This window comes from Panthera leo, chromosome D3 (genome assembly GCF_018350215.1).
Source record: "Panthera leo isolate Ple1 chromosome D3, P.leo_Ple1_pat1.1, whole genome shotgun sequence".
Taxonomy (NCBI): domain Eukaryota; kingdom Metazoa; phylum Chordata; class Mammalia; order Carnivora; family Felidae; genus Panthera; species Panthera leo.
Window position 1 is genome coordinate 81122734 of NC_056690.1, and position 24606 is coordinate 81147339.

The 24606-nt window shown below is 45.3% G+C and overlaps 1 protein-coding gene and 1 long non-coding RNA gene across 2 annotated transcripts; one reads left to right on the forward strand and one right to left on the reverse strand.

Moving 5' to 3' along the window:
* The first annotated feature begins 697 nt into the window (after positions 1-697).
* SERPINB5 (serpin family B member 5) lies at positions 698-24606 on the forward strand. Its single transcript, XM_042911186.1, has 7 exons — positions 698-964; positions 8509-8683; positions 12520-12657; positions 15426-15543; positions 17988-18130; positions 21033-21200; positions 24070-24606. Exons 1-7 carry the CDS (start codon positions 771-773, stop codon positions 24460-24462), a joined length of 1329 nt encoding a protein of 442 aa, XP_042767120.1. The 5' UTR covers positions 698-770; the 3' UTR covers positions 24463-24606.
* Positions 9705-10282, reverse strand: LOC122204006. Its single transcript, XR_006195433.1, has 2 exons — positions 10204-10282; positions 9705-9897 (listed from the first exon to the last, which is right to left on the reverse strand). It is a non-coding gene; the product is annotated as an uncharacterized LOC122204006 (long non-coding RNA).

The window sequence follows — 24606 nt, forward strand, 5'->3', positions numbered from 1 at the left end:
GCGCTCTCATTCCTTTAGACCAGCATTTATCGACTGCATGCACGCTGTCTCTCAAGCCCATACCAAGCTGGTGTTACAAAAATGAATGGGGCTTGGTCTTTCATCTGTAGGATTCTCCGTCTTTGTCGTTACCGTCTTGTGGTCAGATAGAAAAGACTGTACAATATATAGATGGTAATGGGAGCAGAGCAGAAAAATGAATGGCTTAGTTTCAGGTACTTTCCTGAGAACAGATTTGGTAGGAAGCGTGTAGGTCCCACTGAATGAAGGAGCCACAGGATGGCAGGAACTCTGGAATCTGCAAAGAGCAGGCTCCACAGAGAGCAAAGCTGTGTATCTTAATCACTGGGACCTTCATCAAGCACTTTCTCCTATCAGTTTGGTATTACGTATTTTGCTAAGCATACTTCATTTAATTTCTAGGCCCTCTTCCTTTGTGATCGCCATCCTGTTTGATAGGGAGTACCTCTTTCGCACCTAGCAGAGAGAGCTGCCCCAGTTTACGTGGAAAGGTGGGGGTTAGGGAGCTTTTCGGGCACCACCCTATTTGAGAAGTCTGAATCATTACGACAGTCACATATTCCTTCTATTTCATATCATATTTCACCTTCCGGTCCCACGTGGCCTATCAGGGTTGCCCTGATGAATGTATGTGCATATTTAGCCCAAGGCAGGATCCACCGAAGCCCTTCCTGCCCGAGCATGTTGGAGGCCTTTGGAGGCTGTGCAGACAACAGCAACTTCAACCTGAATCATTTTTTTTTCCAGTCATGGACCTGCTGCCAAGAGGCATGAGTAAGAGCCGGGAGCGCAGGCTGGGAGTGGTCACAAGGGAGTGGTGCCTGCTCAGGGGAGCCAGCCCTGCCTCTGCCCCACAGAGGGTTGCTCCTACATCAAGGTCCTTGGGAGGCTCTCGTGTTCCTTTTCCCTTGCTGTGCGTTTTCCGGGATAACTGTGACTCCAGGTGAGCAAAGCGCGGGAGCAGGGCGATTTTTCAGGGAGATTCTTGAAACGCAATAATTATTTGAGCTGTTTCAAGATGGTGGAGTCGGTCGCCATGATGGTTACTGTCAAGGATAGGCTGTGGGCTGTAGTGTCGCCACGTGGGCGGCACTTTGAGCTCTGGGTCCTTCGGGAACCAGGAATGCCAGGTAGGGAGCAAGATCACATCCAACTGTGAAGACGTAACCTGGCTAGGGGGTTCGGGTGGTGGTGGGGGGGCGGGCAGCGCAACAGTGATTCCCGCAGGAGAAAGTATTCCTGAGGACATCTTCAGCCGTGCCTGGGAATTCAGAATGGATTTTGTGACACTAATTTCAGGAAGGGCCAGGTGCTGAAAACCGGAGAGACTGCGAAGGCGTTTGAGAGTCTGGCCCACCTTCCTGGTTGGGTGAGAGTTCAGTTTTGGAACCACTCTTCTTTTTGACAATTTAATGCAACCAGTCACTGTTCACTTTACCAGCAACCACATTCTTCCGGGCGGAGACTATTCTCCCTCCCTGTTTATGGGTTTCAGGACAGTTGAAACAATTTACATATTTCAAATATATGTTCTTTTTTTTTTTTTAACGTTTCTTTATTTTTGAGAGGGGGAGAGAGAGAGAGCATGTGCGTGTGAGAGCAGGGGAGGGGCAGAGAGAGGGAGGGACAGAGAGAATCCTAAGTAGGCTCCATGGAGCCTGACACAGGGCTCAAACCCACGACCATGAGATCATGACTTGAGCCGAAATCAAGAGTCGGGCGTTTCACTGACTGAGCCACCCAGGCGTCCCTCCAGTGTGTGTTCTTTCAAATGGGCTGGTTCATGGTTTCTTCCTGATACACACTATGGTTTTTGTGGTTTCTTTAAGTGTATCATACTAAAGATCAATTTAACAAGCCAGGCTGTTCAGTTGGCTCGTAATCAGATTACACACGATTTTGCGGAGCTGAGGGGTTTAGCCAGACCACAGCTCGGCCCTTTGCTTGTGGATGAGGAGTGGAGGTTCGCAGAGGCAAAGCGGTGTCCGCAGTCACGCGACTTCTAAGTGGGGAGATGAAGTAGATTGCGGGCCTTCAAACTCATAGCTTGTAGACTTTTCCACGACTCCACAGGCACCCTTAACTTTTTCACCCCAACGTCACCAAAGAGGTTTCGAATAGAATCGGGTGTGTCCCAAATCTCAGTCCTCACCAGTCTGTGCAAGTTGGGTGGGTTCCTTGACGGGTGGAGAGATGGCAGCCGCCCGAAGAAAGGCATTGTCCAGATGACTCAGCCGGTTTATTTCTTCGCTTCCTAATGCTTTCAATTCTGTCCCTTCGATCCCTCTGCTTGACTTTGAAAGTATGCAGTCAGAGCAATTTTGGTCATTCTGGTGTGGCAAGCCTGACTCTAGTGTTAAGCAGCAGTGGGAAGGCTCAGGGGTCAAGATCAGGCTTCCAAACAGAGTATCTGAGCACAGCAGCACCCCTGCCACTGGCAATCAAGCCATTGGCCTTATTACTAATAGCTGCGTTCTCCTTTCCTGCTAACGAAGCACTTTTCACATGCATCTACTCATTTCATGGCTTTGTTTAATCCTCATGATAACTCTTTCACCCTGCAGAAGCTGCAAGAACTCCTATTTTCTTAATCCGGCTCTGACTTTTTCTTCTCGGGAGTGCAGACAGCAGAGACTGGGGTTTTAGGCATTCTCCACTGTAGTTATTATTATTAGAGGCAAGGTTTCTCAACACATTGCCTAGGGACTGGCTATACTGAATACTTAGAGGTTTTTTATTCACCACATTTTTCTTCATCTGTAAACTGAGGCAGGCTAGGCTAAATGATTTCCACAATAACCTGACACAGTGAAAAGTTAGTTGGTAAGGAATGAAAAAGCTTATGTACATAGCTGTGTGTGTGTGTGTGCGTGTGTGTGTGTGTGCACATGCATTTGTGCATAGAAGAATGGGTCTGTTGGTAGAGTGAACTTATCTGGTTCAAATACAGCATGTTTGAGAGGGAAAGGGGCACTCTTGCTAATGTTAGGACAACACAGATAAACCAGGACTGTCCCAGGCAAAACGGGACATATGGTCGACCTGCCCATAAGGTCTTTATCTCAGCCAGATGGTCAACAGATGAAAAGTTTGAGGACCATTGGCTTGGATGCATTAAAAACTTTAGGAATCTTGGGGTTCCTGGGTGGCTCAGTCGGCTATTAAGTGTCTGACTTGGGCTCAGGTTGTGATCTCACGGGTTGTGGGTTCAAACCCCGTGTTGGTCTCTGTGCCGACAGCTCAGATCCCCAGAGCCTGCTTCAGATTCTGTCTCCATCGTCTTTGCTCCTCCCCCGCTCATGTTCTGTCTCTCTGTCTCCCTGTCTCTCTCAAAAATGAATAAACATTAACAAAAATTTAAAAAAAGAACCTTTAGGAATCTTTATGCAGGGGCCAGTGACCAGCTCTAGGTCTAGAGAACTGAGCTCAGTGACCCAGCTTACATCCTAGTACATGTGCCTGCTCTCATTTGGGAGTCACCTGCACTCTCTGAATTGGGTCTGTTCTCTCTGGCACACACTTTTGCATGACTATCTCCTACTTATCCTTTAGGACCCGTCTTTGGTGGGACTTACTTGGATGGAACTGATTCTGAGGAGACCTCACTGAGATGTTTCTTTTTAAAAAAAAATTTTTTTTTAACGTTTATTTATTTTTGAGACAGAGGGAGACAGAGCATGAACGAGGGAGGGTCAGAGAGAGGGAGACACAGAATCTGAAGCAGGCTCCAGGCCCTGAGCCGTCAGCACAGAGCCCAACGCGGGGCTCGAACTCACAGACCATGAGATCGTGACCTGAGCTGAAGTCGGCCGCTTAACCGACGGAGCCATCCAGGCACCCCTCACTGAGATTTTTCTATGAGTGAACTGCCTCTCCCGAAGTACTTGTGCCCCCCACAAGTAACTTGTGCCCCCGTCCAAACACTAATCGCACTATCACACGTGTGAGGCCACACGACAGCTCTTCAGAGGCAGGAACCAAGTGTGTATTCCCCTGTGGTTCCTTAATGTCTAGCTCAGTGCCTGGCACAAATTAGGTGCTCAGGCCATACTTATCAGATGAGAGCAATATCAAATTAATAGCTTTCGATGTAAATAGCAGAGAGAGAACAAGAACTTCTTCAAAAACGGGAAACAAAGTTTTGTGTTGATTTAAAAAAATACGCAAAGTCTCTCGGTATCTCTAAAGGGGTAATTCAGGATGTGTAGAATTTTTGGAGCTCCGAAGACACTCGAGAGAACACATACCAGCCAAGACACGATTATGATGAGGTGTGGTCGGGAGTACCCGGCTGGCAGCTGGTGGAAATGAAAGTCTGGTTTTGCCACTTTCACCTCCCTGTGTGGGTGGCCTGGGACAATCACTTCATCTCTGCCCACTTCACTTTCCTCACTGGGACATGAACAGGAGGAGCCAGACTAGATCCATTCCAAGATCTGGCTCCACTTTCAAGGTTTACGATTTTAGGACATAACGCAAACAGCGGGCGACTTTGCAATACGTTCTTACAGGTTTTTGTTTGTTGCGTCTGTACTTGTGCCTTACGTTTCCATCTCACTTTTCTCTGGTTAAAATAAAAGTGCCTTTGAAACATTTAAGTGACTAAAACATGTAGCGTTTCCTACGTTGGAGCTGTAATGGAAATTCTTTTTTGTTATAATTGTCAGAGGGTTTTCATGAAAAGGACAGAAGTTCTCTCTGTGACCAAGTGAAAAGTAAAACAAATAAAAAAAAACCTGCAGTGATTTTTCGCACTCTGAACACAGGTCATTAGGCATGTACAATTATGATGGAGGACTTGCTAACCTCTACTCTTGGACCCATAATTTGTATAGCATTAGCTGCACAAAATGGCCCGTGTAAGACCGGATGCATTTTCCTGGGCTTGTATTGCTATGTTGCTGGGATTTTTTTTGCATGCTTTGTCTTGCAGCACCTTGAGGTGGCGATGGGCTGTGGCCAAAGTCATCCCTTGGAACCACCTCAGACCAGATCGGCTTTAAGTGTTTTTAGATCTGCTGGTATTAATCACCAAGCAGGTGATGAGGTCTGCCATGCGATATCTGCTGGATTACTTGCTTGGTGATTGCTTGCCTCTACACAGATTTCCGTGTGCACCCATTTTCTGCTTCCTTCGTCAGGCATCCAACAATATTGTTATCTCTAGGACCTCAGATATTAAGGCCGTAGGACCTTCCCTGACTCGCGGGAGAATTTTCTGAGAAAGGAGTCAGTCAGCACACAGATAAGAAGGCACACCTGTTTGGACGCCTACACTGAGGACTTTCATGCAAAGGAACAGACTCTTGAAAGGGAGGGTCTGCCCCTGTCGGGAAAGCATCAGCTGATAGACGTGCACTGATTTACATTTTCCATCAGGGACTGGAAATCCAAGCCTTGAATTGCAACACAGTGTTAACTGGATTGTGTAATCCGCTGTCCTAAAAACCACCATTATCTTGTATCGCATGGAACCATTTAGACTAAATTTACCTTCAGATGCTTTAAAGGATGAATGAAGAGTGCTTCACTTGAACAATGTGGTAAAATGAACATTTCCTTACCCTTTGATCCGCTTCTAGGTGTTTGCAGTCAGAATTCCCTGAGCGGATTACTCCAAGGCCTTGAATACACAGAGGAAATCAAACTTTAAAAGTAAAGTTTGTATCGATTACGCAAAATTATTCTAATTTCTCTTCTTGAAGGGTAGGAAGTACATGCTGGGAAGGACTACTGATGTTTGTTCAAGCAGAGTTGGTATGTTTTCATCTTATTATTGATGTGATCAGGCCTCAAGTTGTAAAAGCTTCGAGAAGTTTTCAGTGGCTTGGGTTTTAGGCCTCTCTCTTTGGTGAAGAAATAGCTCATATAGGCATCTTTATTTGATGGAGAAATGACTCATGTTGAATTTTAGTCGTTGATGAACTCAGCCCCATCCGTGTTAAATTTGCTGTTGGAGAAAGCCAGACTTCAAGTCCTGAAAGTCTGTTACAGAGATCCCCCAAACCTTTTGTGAAGTTTCTTTTAATTTCTTCGTGGTGGACGTACTGGTCAAAACACCCTGTGTGCTTCCATTTCTGTCTCATTGCCCTCCGTACCCTTGATGTTGGGCGGCTTTGCCTGGGAGTGCACAGTCATCCCGAGCAGATCCCGCCCCAGAGAGAGGAGAAGGTCTCGGGCCCCAAAGAAATGTAAGATTTAAGGTTACCTTGTGGTAGGTTTTCAGAACAATGACCTAAGTTCACTTAGCTGTTCTTATTGGGAACATAAAACAAAGGAGGAAGAAGTCATTGGAGATGACCAGCGAGCATGAATGGGTCAACAAAACATTCTTTTTGGTAATGGATTTGCTTTTATAGACTCTGAGATACATTATAACCTTCTCGAATCCATCTTGCACACAAGCCACATGTCCCATAAAAGGCGGATTCCTATCCTGGGCTCAGGCAAGGGCTGAAGAGTCTATGTAGCCCAGTTCTGTTCAAGAAAGTGTTATGCCCTGACTCCTTCAGTTAGGTGCCTTCAGGCTTGGTCAGTAATGACTGGATTGAACAGAAAGGTCGACCTTTTCTTAGAATAACAGTTCTCAAACTTTTCAATTCCAAGATGCCTTTGACCTCTTAAAAATTACCAAGGATCCCAAAGAGTTGTTTTTCTTTTCTTTTCCTTTCTTTTTTTTTGATGTCAATTATATCTATTGGTATTGACCAAATCAGAAATTAAAACTGGAGAAATTTTAAAATAGTTACTCATTTATTGAAGATACCAATCACGTGACCCTTACATATTAACACGAATAACCTATTTCTATGAAAAACCACTGTTTTCTAAAGGAAAAGAGGTGCAGAAAGAAAAGTAACACTGTCTCTTCATTTCCTCAAATCTCTTTAATATTTGGTTTAATAGAAGACACATCACGCAGACTCTGGAAACTCTGCTGCATATTTGTGACAGATTGACAATGGAAAGACAAACAATGTCTAAAAACTTTTATGACGTTAAAAAAATCTCCGTGCCCCTCGAGGGGCTCGACCTCGACTCCGAGATCAAGAGTTGCATTCCCCACCGACGGAGCCAGCCAGGTGCCCCTGAAAGTGGTTTTGACCTCACAGACCCACCGAAAGGGTCTCAGGGACTTAGAGAACCTACAGGAGAATAAGAGTCCTCAGACAGGACTAGGTGCCCGCTTGCTGTTGTCTCCAATTCCCCGGGCCCCGTATTTTTAGCTGAACCCACCTTCTCTCTCTTTTCGTTAACTCCTATATGATTTGTCACACCACTCGCACGGCACGGGCAGCCGCACATTCCCCTTACTTGCCTACGTATCTGCCCCCAGAGATGGCAGGCTCAGAAGAGGAGGGACTCAGTTGATCCTTCTAATACTTTGTGTAGTGTCTTCCACACTGTAGGTGTGTACTAACAACAAAAACATTAACAGCTGTATTTATTAACTATTGCTGTGTTCTAGGTGGCCTACTAAGGCATGACTGACTGTATGAGTCTCCTAGAGCTGTTATGACAAAGTACCACCAATTGCGTGGCTTAAACCAATAGAAATTTATTCTCCCACCGTCTGGAGGGGCCTGAAATCAAGGTACCCGCGGGGCCCTGCTCTCTCTGCAAGCCGTAGGGGAGAGTCTGTTCCACGTTTTTCTCTTAGGCTCTGGTGTTGCCAGTGATCTTTGGTGTTCCTTGGCTTGTAGAAACGCCAGTTCACTCTCTACCTCTGTTGTCATGCGGCCTTCCCCATGGGTGCGTTCACACCATCTTCCCTTTGTGCACGTCTGTCTCAGTGTCTTTTCTCCTGTTTTTACAAGGACCTTGGTCATATTGGATTAGGGCCACCCTCACGACCTCAACATATCCTTTAGGGAGACACTATTCAACCTGTAACACTTACTAAATATTAAATTGAACCATACCAAACTGCTCTGATTTTTTGATTTATTTTTGAGAGAGGGAGAGAGAGAGCCAGTGGATGAGGGGAGGAGAGAGAGGGGGACAGAGGATCTAAAGTAGGCTCTGTGCTGGCCGCAGAGATCCCAATGCGGGGCTCGAACTCACAAACTGTGAGATCGTGACCTGAGCCAAAGTGGGAGGCTCAACCGACTGAACCACACGGGTGCCCTTAAGACCGACTGATTTTGATCAGTGCCGTCAACTGTTCCGTCCACCTGCTGAGGAAGAGGTGTGCAGGCTCCTGAGGATGGCCTTTGTGGCCGAGTAGGCCTGAATCTGGAGATTCTGGGCAGAGCTGGACACACAGAGGATCCCATGTGCTGGACTGTTCAGACCTTAGGACATTTTCCCAGAAGTTTCTTCACCATTGGCTTTTCAGATTGCATTTACTGAAAGTTCCTTCCTCTCTTCTACCCAAGACCGTTACTTTGTTTGAATAGAATCCCGTTGCATTGGCAGACTGCCGTTGAGAACACCTCAAAGACGCTTTAGAAATAACCTCATCCTTGTCCTTGTCCTTTGCTGCAGGCCCACAATGGACGCTCTACAACTGGCAAATTCGGCTTTTGCAGTTGACCTGTTCAAACAACTGTGTGAAAAGGAGCCAGCGGGCAATGTCCTCTTCTCTCCGATCTGTCTCTCCACCTCTCTGTCACTTGCTCAAGTAGGCACCAAAGGCGACACAGCAAATGAAATTGGACAGGTAAGCTCCATACCTTGTTTCTGCTTTCGGTGGGAACAGACTTACCAGAACACAGAGGCGGTGCCTCAGGAAAATGAATGGGGGCTCTTGGAGAAAATTCCTCAGGATTGAGAGATATGCCATTTCTCGCATCGTCTTAATCTATCTTTAAGTGTGTCGTTAATCTGTCCTGCGACCCACATTTACAAGTACCATGTTGTGATGGACAACCTGGGGACCTGCTTGCTAGGCAATCACAATATTTACACTAACGAGTAGCCTTTGGCGAGTCTGTCTGATACTTTGTGAAAATCATTCAAGATGGTGTTTGTTAAATGTGCCACTGCAGATACCCTGTCCAGTGCGTGTTTATTTATGGCATCATGCTTTATTTCAAGATGCAGGCTCAACTTCATTCTACTCTGTGATATATTCTACCCTATAATATGTCCATATCAGATAAATCGATCTGTGCTTATGTTGGTATAGAAATAACTTAAAATTTTTTCTGCCTTCAAGTAACAGGGATAAAGAAGCAGATGCGCTGTGCTTACTTACGTTCCAGAATACTCCCCGGGGCTTGAGTATCCTATTTAAGAAGAATGCAATGAACTGATGTCGACCCTCCCCCACATATGCATATAGTTATATGTATATGTGCGTGTATTTTCTTTTTTTGTTGTTGTTTGAGTTTCTTTTTGGCTATGGCTGACCATCTAGCTTTGTAAAATTCTTAGACCTCCAAATGGAGTGATCTTCTCTATCTTGCTACGTTTCATATTTGCTCACTTACCTTTATTTTAGGTTATCATTCTTTTCAACTGTTATATAATTGACATACAACATATTCGTTCTAGATGTACCATATAATGACTTGATATCTGCATATATTGGAAATGATCGCCACGATAAGTCTAGTTGACATCTCTCACTCTACATTGTTACAAATTCTTTTTTTTTTCTTGTAGGAGAACTTTTGAGATCTACTCCCTCAGCAACTTTCAAGTATATAATACAGTGTTATTAACTACAGTCCTCATGCTGTACATTACATTCCCATGAATTATTTATTTTATGCCTGGAAGTTTTGTCCCCTTTTGGATCGTAGGTGGATGTGCTCCTAATTCCATTCCGTTATCTTCTTAGGTTGATGGTTTTATGTTCAGTAGAATCTTCTCTTCCATCAACTCACAAGCATTTCAAAACTAGGGACCTCTTCTTATATCCATAAATCCCTACAAAGTAAGACCCACAAAGTATTATTTTGGTCAGGATGAACAATTTACACTTGAAATTGAGTGAGGCTTGGAAAAGAAACTTCAGTTGTGGAGAAAAGCTGTCTCCGTCCTTGGTTCCTCACCCCCCATCCCTCCATTCCTACCCCCTTTTACCTTCCTTGTCTCCCACTAGAGAAGGGATGGTAAAGAGACCTTCCTGGTGGTGGGTCTGCTCTTAGTAATAATAATAAAGCTCTTTTCAGTACCTACAATGGTTCTCTCAGTAATGGTGACCTGGGTTCTTTAATTTTTTGGTCTTTTTACCTGTCATTAGGCAGGAGAGCTATGTACTGCCTTGGATCAGACATCTAACCCTGCAGTACTGAGGCTTTGTGAGTCACAGGCACAATGTGCCCATTTAGTGACATTACCTAGGGTGTGGTGTCAGGGCAGTTATTATGACTTAAGAGTCAGGAGAGAATCACCTTATGCAGACATCGTTTTGGGGCACCATGAAACACAAGAGCTGCTGGGCTATCTGTTGGAATGAAAGAAAAGTTAGGAACAAAATAGAAGGGGACTTCTTCCAGAAGATAGCATCGTGGTTTTAAGTAGCTTAGAATATAACTGTAAGAATAACTACTAACTGACTAGGGAAACAAAGGCAAGAGACACGTAGCTTAAATTAAATTTCCTTACAGCTTGCAGCCCACTGACACCTGAAACCTCCAGAGTGTGACCTTCCTCAGGGACTCATGGCTGCCTCAATGTTTATATGTCATTAAAAACTAAAAGTAACTTTATCTTAATGGCACCTAAGCCCCACAAGGTCCTGAAAGCCTTGCTTCAAAATCCTTAGAAACTTACTTTATCTCTATTCTCCTTCCCACCACGAACTTAAAAGTATACAATCAGTCCTTCACAACCCCAGCGCAGCTCTTTCTCCCCACAAGTCCTGTCCCTGTGCTATATTAAAATTACCTTTTTGCACCAAAAATGTCTCAAGAATTCTTAGCCGTTTGCTCATGAACCCCACTTCCTAATTTCATCATTAAGGTTTCTTTTCTTTTCTTTTAAAATTATTTTTATTTATTTATTAAAAAAATTTTTTTTAATGTTTATTCATTTTTTAGAGACAGAGAGAGACAGAGCATGAGTGGGGAAGGGGCAGAGAGAGAGGGAGACGCAGAATCCCAAGCAGGCTCCAGGCTCTGAGCTGCCAGCACAGAGCCCGACACGGGGCTCGAACTCACAAACTGTGAGATCATGACCTGAGCCGAAGTCGGGCGCTCAACCGACTGAGCCACCCACGCGCCCCTTTTAAATTATTTTTAAATGTTTATTTATTTTGAGAGACAGAGTATAAGCGGGGAGGGACAGAGAGACAGGGAGACAGTGAATCCACAGCAGGCTCCGGGTTCCGAGCTGTCACCACAGAGCCGGACGTGGGGCTCGAACTCACGAACCGTGGATCGTGACCTGAGCCGAAGTCAGGAGGTTAACCGACTGAGCCACCCAGGCGCGCCTCATCGTTAAGGTTTCGATGTGATGTTTTAGATGGTTTCCATATAATGTCTGCAATGATCATAGCAACGCCAAAAAGTAGGTGTTCTCAGTCCATTTTACAGAGGGGAAAGGGAAGCTCTGAAGGGCTGGGCAAGATCACGTTTCTGGCGGGTACAGGCTGGGATTCCAAGGCAAGGGTGTCTGACTGTAGCCCACCCAGGGCAGCCACCACTTGTGCTGACCCTACCCCCAGTGATGCAGCAGCTCACGGTTAGAGCAACTTGTTGGAGCAACTGATGGGGTCACATAGACCTTGCTAGAGACCCTCTATCCCCGAATCTGACATCTGCCTAGTGATGGTCTCTCTTGGTGTTAATCTCCCTTTGCGTGCGTCTAAACTAGATAGAAGGGGGGCGCGTGGGTGGCTCGGTTGCTTGAGTGTCTGACTCTTGATTTCGGCTCAGGTCACGATCTTGCCGTTTGCGGGTTCGAACCCCATGTAGGGCTCTGCACTGACAGCGTTGAATCCCTGCTTGGGATCCTCTCTCCCCCTCTCTCTGCCCCTCCCCAACTTGTGCGTACATGCGCGTGCACTCTCTCTCTCTCTCTCTTTCAAAAATAAATAAATACATAAATATGTAAATATCAAAAAAGTAATAAATAAATTGGATAGAAATTATACCCCAGCTTCACTCTTTCCCATGTTTAGAAAGGCCTTGGTCTGAGCCTCAGAGGCATCGTTTTGAGCAAAGGGCAAAATCCCCCCAATAGTTGAGTAAAGAGAAGAGTATCATTATGGCAGTGTTTCTCAGCTGGGGACGGTTCCTCTCCCTCTCATCCCAGGGACATCTGGCAAGGCCCGCAGACATTTTTGGTGTCACAAATGGAGGAAGGAGTGCTACTGGCAGTTAGTCTGCCGCTAAGCATCCTACAGTACCCAGGACTGCACCCCCACACACCCCCAAGAATCATCCCGCCCCAGATGTCAATGACTCTCAGGTCGAGAAGCCTTGCTTTATGAGGACAGTTGAGCAGGAAGATACTGCTCCCCCGAGGCGGCTGACCATGGTCCTGTATCCATTGCAGCGGGAAGAGACAAAGCTTCGTGGATGATGGATTGTTTTCTCTTCACAGGTCCTTCATTTTGGAAACATCAAAGATGTACCCTTTGGATTTCAAACAGTGACATCGGATGTGAACAAACTTAGTTCCTTTTACTCCCTGAAACTGATCAAACGACTCTACGTAGACAAATCTCTGAATCCTTCTACAGTAAGTGGGTTAAAGCAATTCACACCATTCGACTCTTTACCAGGAGTGGCATTTTCACGCGGTTACACCCACCACTTTGTTTTCAGCGAAATCCACTTCTAAGATGCTCATTGATGATTTGAAGCTTATTAAAATAAATCAGTCCTGGTGGGGAGTGTGGGGTCTCTTGATCAGATGCGGGGGCGCCAAGTGTGGTGTGGCCCAATCGGATAGAGGGTGGCGGGGGTGGGGGTGGGGGTGGGGGGTGGGGAGGGCCCTGAGACAGAACAAAGGAGATAGAAGTTTATTGATACACCGCCAGGAGGGGCAGACAGGACAGCCAGGGAGAGACTGTGTGCCCTGAGAAAGTAGTGGGGGGCTTAGTTAAGGGGGGAGGTGAGGGGGTAAGGGAATGTATGGAATTCTCCTTTTTTAATATCTGTGACCATTGGGTCAGCTAAGGTTCTCCTTAAACAGCAGGGCAAATGACCTGGATGAACATTTTGAGTTCTCTAAAGTTCTCCGCCTCATCTGTTTCTGCATACAATATTCTCTTGATGTTTCCCAAATCAATGAGAAAAATAACAACTGTATGAATTAATAGTTTTCATCCATCACAAATTGGTTTTGTTTGTTTTACTCGGCTGGTCGCGTGGGTATCTGTACAAGGTAGCTCTAGGTATTTACTTTTAGCTGTTTCTTGAAGGAATCATATAAAGTATACTGTAGTATCCTTAAATTTGATCCCAGAGTATATCACAATATTTTTCAAGTCTGTATTTGAAACACGTAGCCAGCATTCTAGACTACCACATAGACGTTCTTTCTCTAACAATAAAGAATTGATTCGGTTTGTGGTTGCCTGGTCAAAACTGCAAGCTTTCCAAATCTAAAAGGTAGACTGCCAGTTAAATAGCTTACCATAGTTTTACTAATTGCTACTGTAGCTGTCTTTCTGGTTGAGATCTTTTGAGGACATCCATCACTAGATATTGTTGTGACTTTATTCTTAAAAAAATTTTTTTTAATGTTTATTCATTTTTTTGAGAGGGAGAGAGAGAGACAGAGCACGAGTCGGGGAGGGGCAGAGAGAGAGGGAGACACAGAATCTGAAGCAGGCTCCAGGCTCTGAGCTGAGCTGTCAGCCCAGAGCCTGACTCGGGGCTCAAACTCGTGAACCATGAGATCACGAGCTGAGCCGAAGTCAATGCTTGACCCACTGAGCCACCCAGGCGCCCCATGTTGTAACTTTATTCTTATTGCTTGAAGACATATATACACAGCCTTCTTTTCTGCTAACAATCACCCAGAGAATTAAAAAAAAAAAAAAAATACTGAGATGTGAGCTGGGGTCCGAGCATGGACAGTTTTTTGAAAGCTCCCCAGGTGGTCCTTAGGGAGATGCTGAATACATTTTGTGCCAGCAGTGAGGACAGTGGAGGTGTCTTTATCTTGGTGAGGCTCTGATGTTTTGGGGTGGCCCCAGTGCTCTCAGTCAACGGCAACACGCAGTCCCAAGGTTGGGTTGTAGTTCACAGATGCAAAGTGGCTGAGGCTGTCGCTGCTGTGAAGAAATTCAAGGGGCCCCCTGTGCTTAGGACGTTTAATCAGATATGTTTCATTTGGTTGAACTTCCGTTCAACATTTTGAATTATTTCAACCAAACTTGAGTTTGGAGTTGAAAGAGATTTTTTCAAAGCCGGTTTAAAGAAATTTTTGAAGTTTAAAGAAATTTTTTCCATCCTTCTGTTGGGTGTACATCACTTGCAAATGCACCACTAATAGAACAAAGGAACGCGTGGCCTGAGGGGGGCTGCCTGCCTCAGAACTACCTGGATGTTTGTGAAAAGTGCTAATTCCTGGCCTCAGATCACTCAACAGGGATGGGTCTTGGGGTTTGGCATTTTTAACAATAGAACCCCTGCCGCGTTCACTACGGAGCCGTGTTTCAAACTTAAATGTGAGAAGAGTCCCTCGGGAATCTTGTTAAAATGCACATTCTGGTTCAGTAGGTCTGGGGTGGGGCCTGAGAGCCTGCATTTCTTTTTTTTTTTTTTTTTAATTTTTTTTACCATTTATTTATTTTTGAGAGAGAGACAGAGTGGGGGGGGGGAGGGGCAGAGAGAGAGGGAGACACAGAATCTGAAGCAGCCTCCAGGCTCTGGTCTGTCAGCAGAGAGTCCCATGCGGGGTTCAAACCCTGGAACCTTGAGATCACGACCTGAACCAAAGTCAGATGTTTAATCAACTGAGCCACCCAGGCGCCCCAAGAATTTGCATTTCTATTAAGATCCCAGGTGATGCTGTGGCTCTTGGTCCTTGAGCTCCACTTTCAGTAGCAAGAAATCTCTAGAGTTGGTATGAATTTCAGTGAGTAAGAGTTTTCTGCTCACAGAGTTCTCTTTTCTGTACATTTCTTCTGTTCTAAGATATCTATATCTATATCTATATCTATATAATATGCCCTTTAATGTTTCTAAGTTGGAATTCATATTGTAACTCTCGTGTAGCGTAATGTTTCTTTCTTTCCTCCAAAGCTGCTACTACACTGAGAGAGGCATTTGATAATAGCTATTGTCTTAGAATTGAAGAAATGAAACACTTTATACGAAGGGCATTTCATTGATTTCCACACCAAGCCTCCATTTATAGTATTTACAGATGCTGAAAGGGTATCCACCCACCTGGACATTTTACAAACCCCAATTTAGTTGGAATCGTGGAAGGGCACGATGGTTTGGCTGCAGAGTTCAGGTATTTTGTGACTTTATGAGCTGGACGTTTTTCAGGAGTTCATCAGCTCTACAAAGAGACCCTACGCGAAGGAAATGGAAACCGTTGACTTCAAAGATAAATTGGAAGAGACGAAAAGTCAGATCAACCAGTCCATCAAGGACCTCACCGACGGCAAGTATCTTTTACTTACTTGGACACCGCCTTCTCTTGACTCTTTCTGCTAAGCAGAGGACTGAATATGTGGAGGCTTCCTTGGATGCTTTCGGTAGACAGGCTAAATTCTTGCCCTTGAAATGCCAGACATGTCAACCACGTGACTCCTGGGCGTGTCGACACCCTCGTCATCTGAGGCTTGGCAGGAATTCCTGGTGCTTCAGTTCCAGTCCACTTTGCTGTGCTCCCCAGGTTGCTGCTGGCTGGTCCTCCTGGAGCCCCAGCCCTGCCTCCAACAGAGCGTGGCTTTGGGCCACTCACTGGCCAGTTTCTCGATGCGGAGACGAAGGGCTTGGGCTTTAACTTAATCCCTGCGGCCACCTTCGGCTCAAAAATTCTGCAAATTTTTTGAAGGAAAAAAGGACAAAAGCTCCTAGGCAATCAAACACACGTCCAGAAAAAACAAAACAAAGCGAACTGAGGAGGAAACTCGTCCTCAGATCCACCACTCCCAGTGCTGGTCTGACCTCTGCTAGCCTCAGGGTCTCTTCCGCAGTATCTGCCTGGTCCTGCCCCTGGCTCAGTGCTCTCCTCCTGCAACCGACCCTCCCCGCCCCACCCCACCTCCATGGTGAGTCGTCCTCCCCGGATAGGAATTGGAGCTGGGATGAGTCTGAGTGCCGGTCAGTGTCCATGTGTCCCTTCCCGGGGACATGTTTGTGTTGTGTTGTACACGCTTCCTGTAGGAATGGCCAGAGGGGTCCTGTCGTGCCGCTGACTCAGGAATGACAGGTTCCACGCTGTAACTGCAGAGTGAGGCCATGGAGAGAACGTGGTCTCAGAGTCATGTAAGACCCAGGTTCAAATCCAGGTTCAAATCCAGACACTGCCGCTTTGCACTGAGTTACTTGGCTAGAGAACCTCAGTTTACTGAACTGTAAAATGGGGCATATGTTACTTGGTTAATTTTTACACGGTTGTTGTGAGAATCAGGTTAGATAATAGAGGTTAACGGATAATACAAGATAGCGAAGGTAATATATGGTAGCCATAGCTATGCGTGGACACACGTGCATATTCATACACATATATATGTCCTTGAAATGACCTTTTCATTGCCTTCATATGTAAAGAAAAAACAGGTATAAGTAACACCAGGCCGCGCACAATTTAAAAGTTTATAAGCAAAAGCAGCTCCGTTTAAATCGCTGTGTGATTGTTTTGCTTCTAGAATTGCCATATAATTGTATTTTGCTCCCCAAGGGCCTTTAAAAGACCTTCACAAATTTAAGGTTTTTATGGGAGAAGGTAGCTTAGTGAAAAGTCCTCTGAGTTTAGAATCAGAAATTCGAGGTTTCGGTTGAAATGACCACCTGCTGGTTCCCCTTCTTCTCTGGTCTTTAAGTTCCTTCCTTGACATGATTACAGATTCGGCACATCATGTGATGTTGGCGGGACTGAAAATGCGGGGCTCCTTATTAAAAAAGGTATTACGCATTTTAAGGTGGTGACAGGGGAGCATGAAGCCAGTACAGGGCCCTGCACACACACCGCCACAGGTCCACGAAGCGGGTCCTGAGCGGAGAGGTGACAATCCGAGGGATTAGGTCAGTGAGAATCCCTTGCAAAACATGTCAGTACTATTCAAATGTGAGGACTTTGCTCTATCAAGGCATTATCACCACTGAACTGTTGTGGCTGTTGGGAGCTTGATCTCTGCGGTAATTACAGTGCCGACCTTGACACAAACAGGTGTCTGCAGCAATGTAATCTTTGGGTGGGGGAGGGGAGGGTGCCACGCTGTTTGGCCAAGAGTGCAGCTTGGTTCTGTGCGGATCTGCTTTCCAGCTGTGGGCACGAGGAAGGCTGCTTGGCCTTTCCGAGTCCCAGGTTCCTCAAGTATAAAATGCGGCGGAAGATCCTGGCCTTACAGGATCATTGTGAGGGAACACACGTGAAAGGGCTAAAATTACACTCGTGCATTTTCATCCCAGAGCACAGGCTTTGCAGTCCAAAAGACTCATTTGAATCCCGAATCCCTCCTTGCTCATGTGTCATCTTGGGTAAGTGACTTAACAGCAAGTCTCAGCGTCCTCATCTGTAAAATGGGGAGAAATACACGATATCGTGCATAGGAAATCTCTAGCACACTGCCCCACACAAGGCATTCAAAAGGGGTAGCTCGTGTTTTTCTTCTTCCTGTTCTTCCTGTTCTTCTCCCTCCCTTCCCCTCTGCTTTCTGCCCGCCCCACCCCTGCCGCCAGATCTCTTCGGTAAGTCTTCTCGCAACAGGATGAAAGGAGAGGAAGGAACCCTTGTGAGGCATTCCGGGCCATCGATCGAACCTTGCATGGGTGGCTCCAGCCGTGACAAATACCCAGGGAGCGGATGCGGTGTGGATCCCAGATGTGGTGTTGAAGAATAACCCTGTGCAATCTGTGGTTTCCTACAATTGTTTGCAGGCCGCTTTGAGAACATTTTGTCTGACAGCAGTGTCAGTGACCAGACCCAAATCCTTGTGGTTAATGCTGCCTACTTCGTTGGAAAGTGGATGAAGAAATTTCCTGAATCCGAAACCAGAGAATGCCCTTTCAGAATCAACAAGGTACGTAAGGCCGCGTGTCAAAGGCTCCCAAGTACAGATCTGAAAAATTATGGAAAATTGAGGCATAGGAGGTAGTGTGCCTTTCCTGAGACCAATGGTTGGGAGGGGAGGGGTGGGCAAAGAACCATAATCCCCTCTTGTAATAGTCAGTGAGCACGCCCCCACTGCACCCAGAGGTGTAGTTTTTATATTTAAGAAAGTGTTCATGGGCGGAAGGGAGGGGGAGTGCGGGGGACTCCTTTACTGTCATTAAATCATAAAGCTGGGAGGTGTCAGATCCTGGAGACTCAGACTCTAGAAGAGTTCACCCAAGATTTGAAATGTCACTGATTTTTCAGCGTGGCCTCTAACCAAGCAGGAAAACACTGCTCCAGGCTACGTGGGGATACGCCCTCCTTTTGAATGCGGACTTTTCCTTTGTTTCCGTTGCATTACTTTTGTCAGCCTCTGAACTTTTTCACAGGTTTTACTAAATAAATCTTTTCTCCTGTCCCATGGTGTCTTCTTTAAGGGTAGACTAAATTGAGGAAGTTATATTATGAAAGGTGTAAATAGTGCCTGTTCGGACAAGGTGAACACACACACACGTTTTTTGGAAGAGTCTGTATTTAGTCATGTGTTCAGAAGATATGTCTCTCGATTTATATTCTAGAAAACGGAATTATTGTATCCATCTTCGGTGCTGATAAATGAAATAGACGACTGTATTTGGTGGCCACAACTATATGCAAATTCGGATGACTAGCCGTCTAACTTGATGGAGAGTTTTAGACAAATCTAGAGCATCTTTAAGAGAAATAAATGGAAGCATTAGCAGTAAATTTCAAAAGTAGTGTGCTTTTCTATCTTAATTCTATTTCTGGTTGTACCTAGAATGGAAGTCTTTAATTATTTATTGACCAAATATTTAGTGAGCAACTACTACGTGATGGGATATATCAAGATCATAAGACACGGTTTCTGCTTTGACTGTAGTCTAGTTAGGGTGAGGGGTGTGTGTGTGTGGGAAACAGTCACATAAACAAACATTTCTAACCATGTGACAAGTATTGAAATAGAGGTATTACAAAAACTAAAATTAGTACAGTCTAGCTCTGCTGAGAGGTGTTGGGGGAAATTCAGTTTACTGTTTGAAGATCCCAGATATAAGTTTTACTGAAATATTATCTCCCAGGCCTGATATGAAGTTTAAAATCTCCCCTAAAAGAGGGGCGCCTGGGTGGCGCAGTCGGTTAAGCGTCCGACTTCAGCCAGGTCACGATCTCACGGTCCGTGAGTTCGAGCCCCGCATCAGGCTCTGGGCTGATGGCTCAGAGCCTGGAGCCTGTTTCCGATTCTGTGTCTCCCTCTCTCTCTGTCCCTCCCCCGTTCATGCTCTGTCTCTCTCTGTCCCAAAAATAAATAAACGTTGAAAAAAAAAATTAAAAAAAAAAAAAAAAAAAAGAAAAGAAAATCTCCCCTAAAAGAGATCTAGTTAACAGGCAAATATCCTGAGGGAGGTATAGATCGAAATAATAAGCTACAGTAATTTAGTGTCAGTCTCTTACTCTTTAGTATGAACTAATTTTCCTTCAGAGAATCAGTCATGTCAGTAGCAGAGACACAGTCAGATATCAGTGGCGACAGAGAGAAGGAAGGGCCTGGGATGCTGCCCAGAGAGAAAAACCTGGGCACCAAGACCCTTTTGGAGGAGTGTGGAATGCATTGGAACTAGAAGCGACTTAAGAGATAATTTGGTTACTTAATAGTCTCATTTAAGAAATTATGAAATATTTTAAACATGTAGAGTATTCTAGAAAATAATAAAACAAACTCCAATGTACTCAACAGTCAGCTTTGCCAATCTTTATATTTTTCTGTATTTATTTTAGATCTTTAAATTTTTTTTAACGTTTATTTATTATTGAGAGACACGGAGACCCAGAGCGTGAGCAGGGGTGGGACAGAGAAACAGGGAGGCACAGAATCCAAAGCAGGCTCCAGGCTCCGAGCTGTCAGCACAGAGCCCCATGCAGGGCTCGAACTCACAAACCTCGAGATCGTGACCTGAGCCGAAGTCAAAGTCAGACGCTTAACCGACTGAGCCACCCAGGCGCCTCTATTTCAGATCTTTTAAAGAAAAAAAAAAAAATACAGCAACAATAGCACTTCCCCTGGGTAGCCCCTCCTTCCCTGTCTCAAGGTTCCTCCCCAGAGGTAACGACCATTCTGAAATGTCCAATTCCCTCCTGCTACTGACAAGGAAACTGAGGTCCAAGAAGTGAAGTGATTCCCTTAAGATCACAGCATCTGTTTATGTCACATTTGAGACTGAAACCCCAGGTTCTTATCTCAAATCCAGACTTCTTCACAGCTCAGATCAGAGTAGGCGGCCGTACAGGGAGAGGGGGATTAGAAACAAAGGAGAACAGAGGACCAAACAAATGTGATTTGTGTCTTGCTGTGTGCTGAGTGTTCCCTCATATGTATTCGATCAGCAAACGCTGCCTAAGTAGCTATGTGGTTTGCCCTCGAATTTATTTTCAAGTCCACTCCACCAGGAATAAAGAGCTGGCAATTATGAGCATCTATAAAGACTAAGTCAAAGTCTGCCTCTGTTTTCAGTCTTACTGTCTTATTTTCAATGTTTTGTATAAGTGCCGTATTACGTATAGTTCCCGAAATATATTGGAATGATAAGGCATGTGAATGGCTTTTCAGAGGAAGTCACTGCTCGTCCGGGGACAGTCGGTGATGGTCTGGGTCCAGTACAGTTGGGATCCCAGCGGATGGATGATTACACCACAATGGTCTGAAACTATAACAAGAACAAACGTGCGTGTGTGCGTGTGCGTGCGGGTGTGTGTATTTATGCTTGTGTGAATCGAAAAGCAAGTGATCCGAATTTCTTCTCCTCTTACAGACAGAGACCAAACCGGTGCAGATGATGAATATGGACGCCACGTTCTGTATGGGCAACATTGATGGTATCAATTGTAAGGTCATAGAGCTTCCCTTTCAAAACAAACACCTCAGCCTGCTTATTCTGCTCCCCAAGGATGTGGAGGATGAGTCCACGGGCCTGGAGAAGGTGAGGAGGGAGGGGGGGTGTTCAACACAAAGGTGCCACCCTTTGTGACAAGGAGCCTTGTGGAGGGCACTGCGTGTGGCTGTGACGCTGCCCTGCCTTACACATCACTTGCTCGGTCGTCTCCAAGGGTTTCGTGGTCCTTTCTGGGCCTTTGTCTTTCATACGAAAACGGCCAGCATGTATTTGGCACTCGTGACGAGCCAGGAGCTGGGAGGTCCCCACGTACGCCTTCTCCTCGACTTCTTGGGACAGGCCTATCTATTTATTAGAAGCTGTCACGGTGCTCTTGTTGACTGAGGGACCTGAGGCACAGCAGGGGAAGTGACAAGTCTGTGGTCACCTAACTCATCGGTGGCACGTAGAATCAGAATTGGAGCCCAGGAAGTTGGAATCTGTGTTCTTAATCTAGCCCCGAGTGCCTATTATTAGCATCTTGCGTTAGTGTGGTACATCTGTTAAACAACCGAAGAACCAGTTGTCCACACATTATTCATAAAGTCTGCAGCCTGCTTTAGGGTTCACTTTGTGTTGTACCTTCTATGGGTCCGGAAAAGCTCTTTTAATGCGTACACCCAGAGGAGATTTTATTATGCTTCATCCTTTATGGAGGTTATTAGAGGCACGAGGTGTAGATAGCAGTAGAGGTTCATCTCCTTGTGAAGGATGCTTTTGCTCCCCCTCTGCTCTGGCAGCCCCATCCAGCCACCCAGGGCCACCTGCTCCCCCCTCGGCCCCGTTTTCCCAGCTCCCTAGCTCCCCTCCACCGAGACCTCGGCCCTTGGCCAGGGAGAAGGACAGGCTCGTTGAGGACCCCAGAGGTCACCTGCTTCATTTCCAGTCATGCCTCGGTTACGCCCTGGCTTTCCAGGGAGTGGTCTCAGTCCATGTCCGTCCTACCTGCTGCTTTAATGGTCATTACGCTTTATCTATCACTGGCCTTCGTTACTCTTTTTCCTTCATGTTTGTTTGTTTATTTATTTATTTATTTAGAGCTCGAGCAGGGGAGGGGCAGAGAGAGAGGGAGACAGAGAATCCCAAGCCCTGATGTGGGGCTGAAACCCATGATCAAACCGTGAGATTGTGACCTGAGCCAAAACCAAGAGTCGGACGCTTAAGGGACTGAGCCACCCAGGCGTCCCTGGCCTTCATTATTCTTTTATTCACATTCACTGTGCATTTTCTTTTTCACTCCACTCCATGCCCTATCTCCTCTTCTCTCGCTGTTGTTATTCAGCTGTTTTACACTTTACCTTACTTACGTGAAAGACCCTCATACCATTTTTTTTTTTTTTTCTGATTAAAGTACAGAATGGGAGAAACCGAACTTTTGAGCCTCAGAGAAATTCAAGAACACGCTTTGTGTTCTTCTCCAGGGGCCACCATAATAAGTACCACAAACTGAGTAGCTTAAACAAGAATCTATTCTCTCACAGTTCCAGAGGCTAGAAATCTGAGCTCAGGTGTTGGTTCCTGCTGAGGGTTGTGAAGGAGACTCTGTTCTATGCCTCCCCCCTTAGCTTCTGGAGATTGGCCGCCAATCTTTGGTGTCCCTTGGCTTATACATGTGTCACTTCAATCTCTGCCTCTGTCTTCACGTGGCTTCCTCCCTGTATGCGTGTGTATCTGTGTCCAAAATTTTCCTTTTTATAAGGACACTGGTCATATTAAGTCAGGGCCCATCCTAATGACTTCGTCTTAAGTAATGACACCTACAAGGATTCTGTTTCCCCGTAAGGTCACATTCTAAGACACCGTGGGTTAAGACTTCAATATAAAAATTTAGTTTTTTGCGGGGAGGGGGCACAATTTGACCCATAACACATATATAATGGAGGAGGGGAAAAAACTTTTTTCCCCCCTTCTGACTAGTCTTTTTGAATTATGAATGAATATTCTTCCCTCTCTTCATTCTCAGATAATAAATGGGCAAGAGAATATACCTTTTGGCTGAAAAACTCTAGTTACTTATGGCAATCTTTCGGTTCTAATAATGTGCCATAAATAAAAACAGTAGTCATTGAAAACCAGATTATCATAGATGAACAAGAGAATCCAACGGTACCTTCCCCCACTAAACACAAAACAAACAGACTTGTGACCAGTCTGTGACCTTGCCATGTTACTGATTTTTATGAGTTTCATGTGAATAACTTCAGTGCAGGATTGTCCCATGATAATACGGTCAAGGTACTCCCATTCTCAGTTGTATTCTTGTTTCTTCTCCAGCCAGTGAGGGGTTGGGAGGGCAAGGAGCAATTTCAGATTTGCTCAGTGAAGAATTTTGTGACTCAACCATTTCACGTGTCATGGCATAGCTCTCATTTTTAAAATAACCAACTGAAAGGGATGCATTCATCACCCCCGGTCTTAGAGAATGACCATAGACAGCTTAACAAAGAGTAACTCATTTTACAAAGAGTAACTTTAGATTTGATTTGAGTTACTTTTGATGCCAGGCCAAGTACCCGAATATTCTGGATTTCCTAGAGGAGAAATTAAAACAAGCATTCAAGCAATAGTATGTATAAAAGCCCTCCTAGTTTTATGTTTATTTTACTCTTATTTATGCAACATCATCGGCCACACATCCATTTCTACTCTATGACTTGAAAGAAACAGCCTGAGACATTTCAGGGCAAGGGGACTGTGGTCGGAGCATGGCGGGGAGGAGAGCAGTGCTGGGTGGCTGGGTGCATCTTTGATACGAGAAACCAGTCCCACACCCAGACCGCAGGGTTGATTCCATTTTCGGTGGTCCGAGGGCACTGCTTCAGAACTGGACTCACGATGGCACTTTCTGTTGCCAATCAGGCTGGATCTTTCACATCTGGGAATAAAAAAATAATTTCCTTTCCCTTTGGTCCTTCAGGTTGAACAACAACTCAACTCAGAGACGCTCTTGCAGTGGACTAATCCCAGCACCATGGCCAATGCCAAAGTCAAACTCTCCATTCCAAAATTTAAGGTGGAAAAGATTGTTGATCCCAAAGCTAGTCTGGAAAATCTAGGGCTGAAAAATATCTTTAATGAGAATACATCTGATTTCTCTGGAATGTCAGAGACCAAGGGAGTGGCCCTCTCCAATGTTGTTCACAGAGTGTGCTTAGAAATAACTGAAGATGGTGGGGATTCCATGGAGGTGCCAGGGTCACGAATCCTGCAACACAAGGATGAATTCAATGCCGACCACCCATTTATTTACATCGTCAGGCACAACAAAACGCGAAACATCATTTTCTTTGGCAAGTTCTGTTCCCCTTAAGTGGCAAAAGCCCAGGTTAAGTCCCACCTGACTTTTCTGTAAACTCTGCATCCAAAGAAACACTTTCTAAATACAATAAATTGTTAATATTGCTGGATCTGGAAGCTGCTGGTACTTGACCTGTGTAGCCCTCATACCAACAGA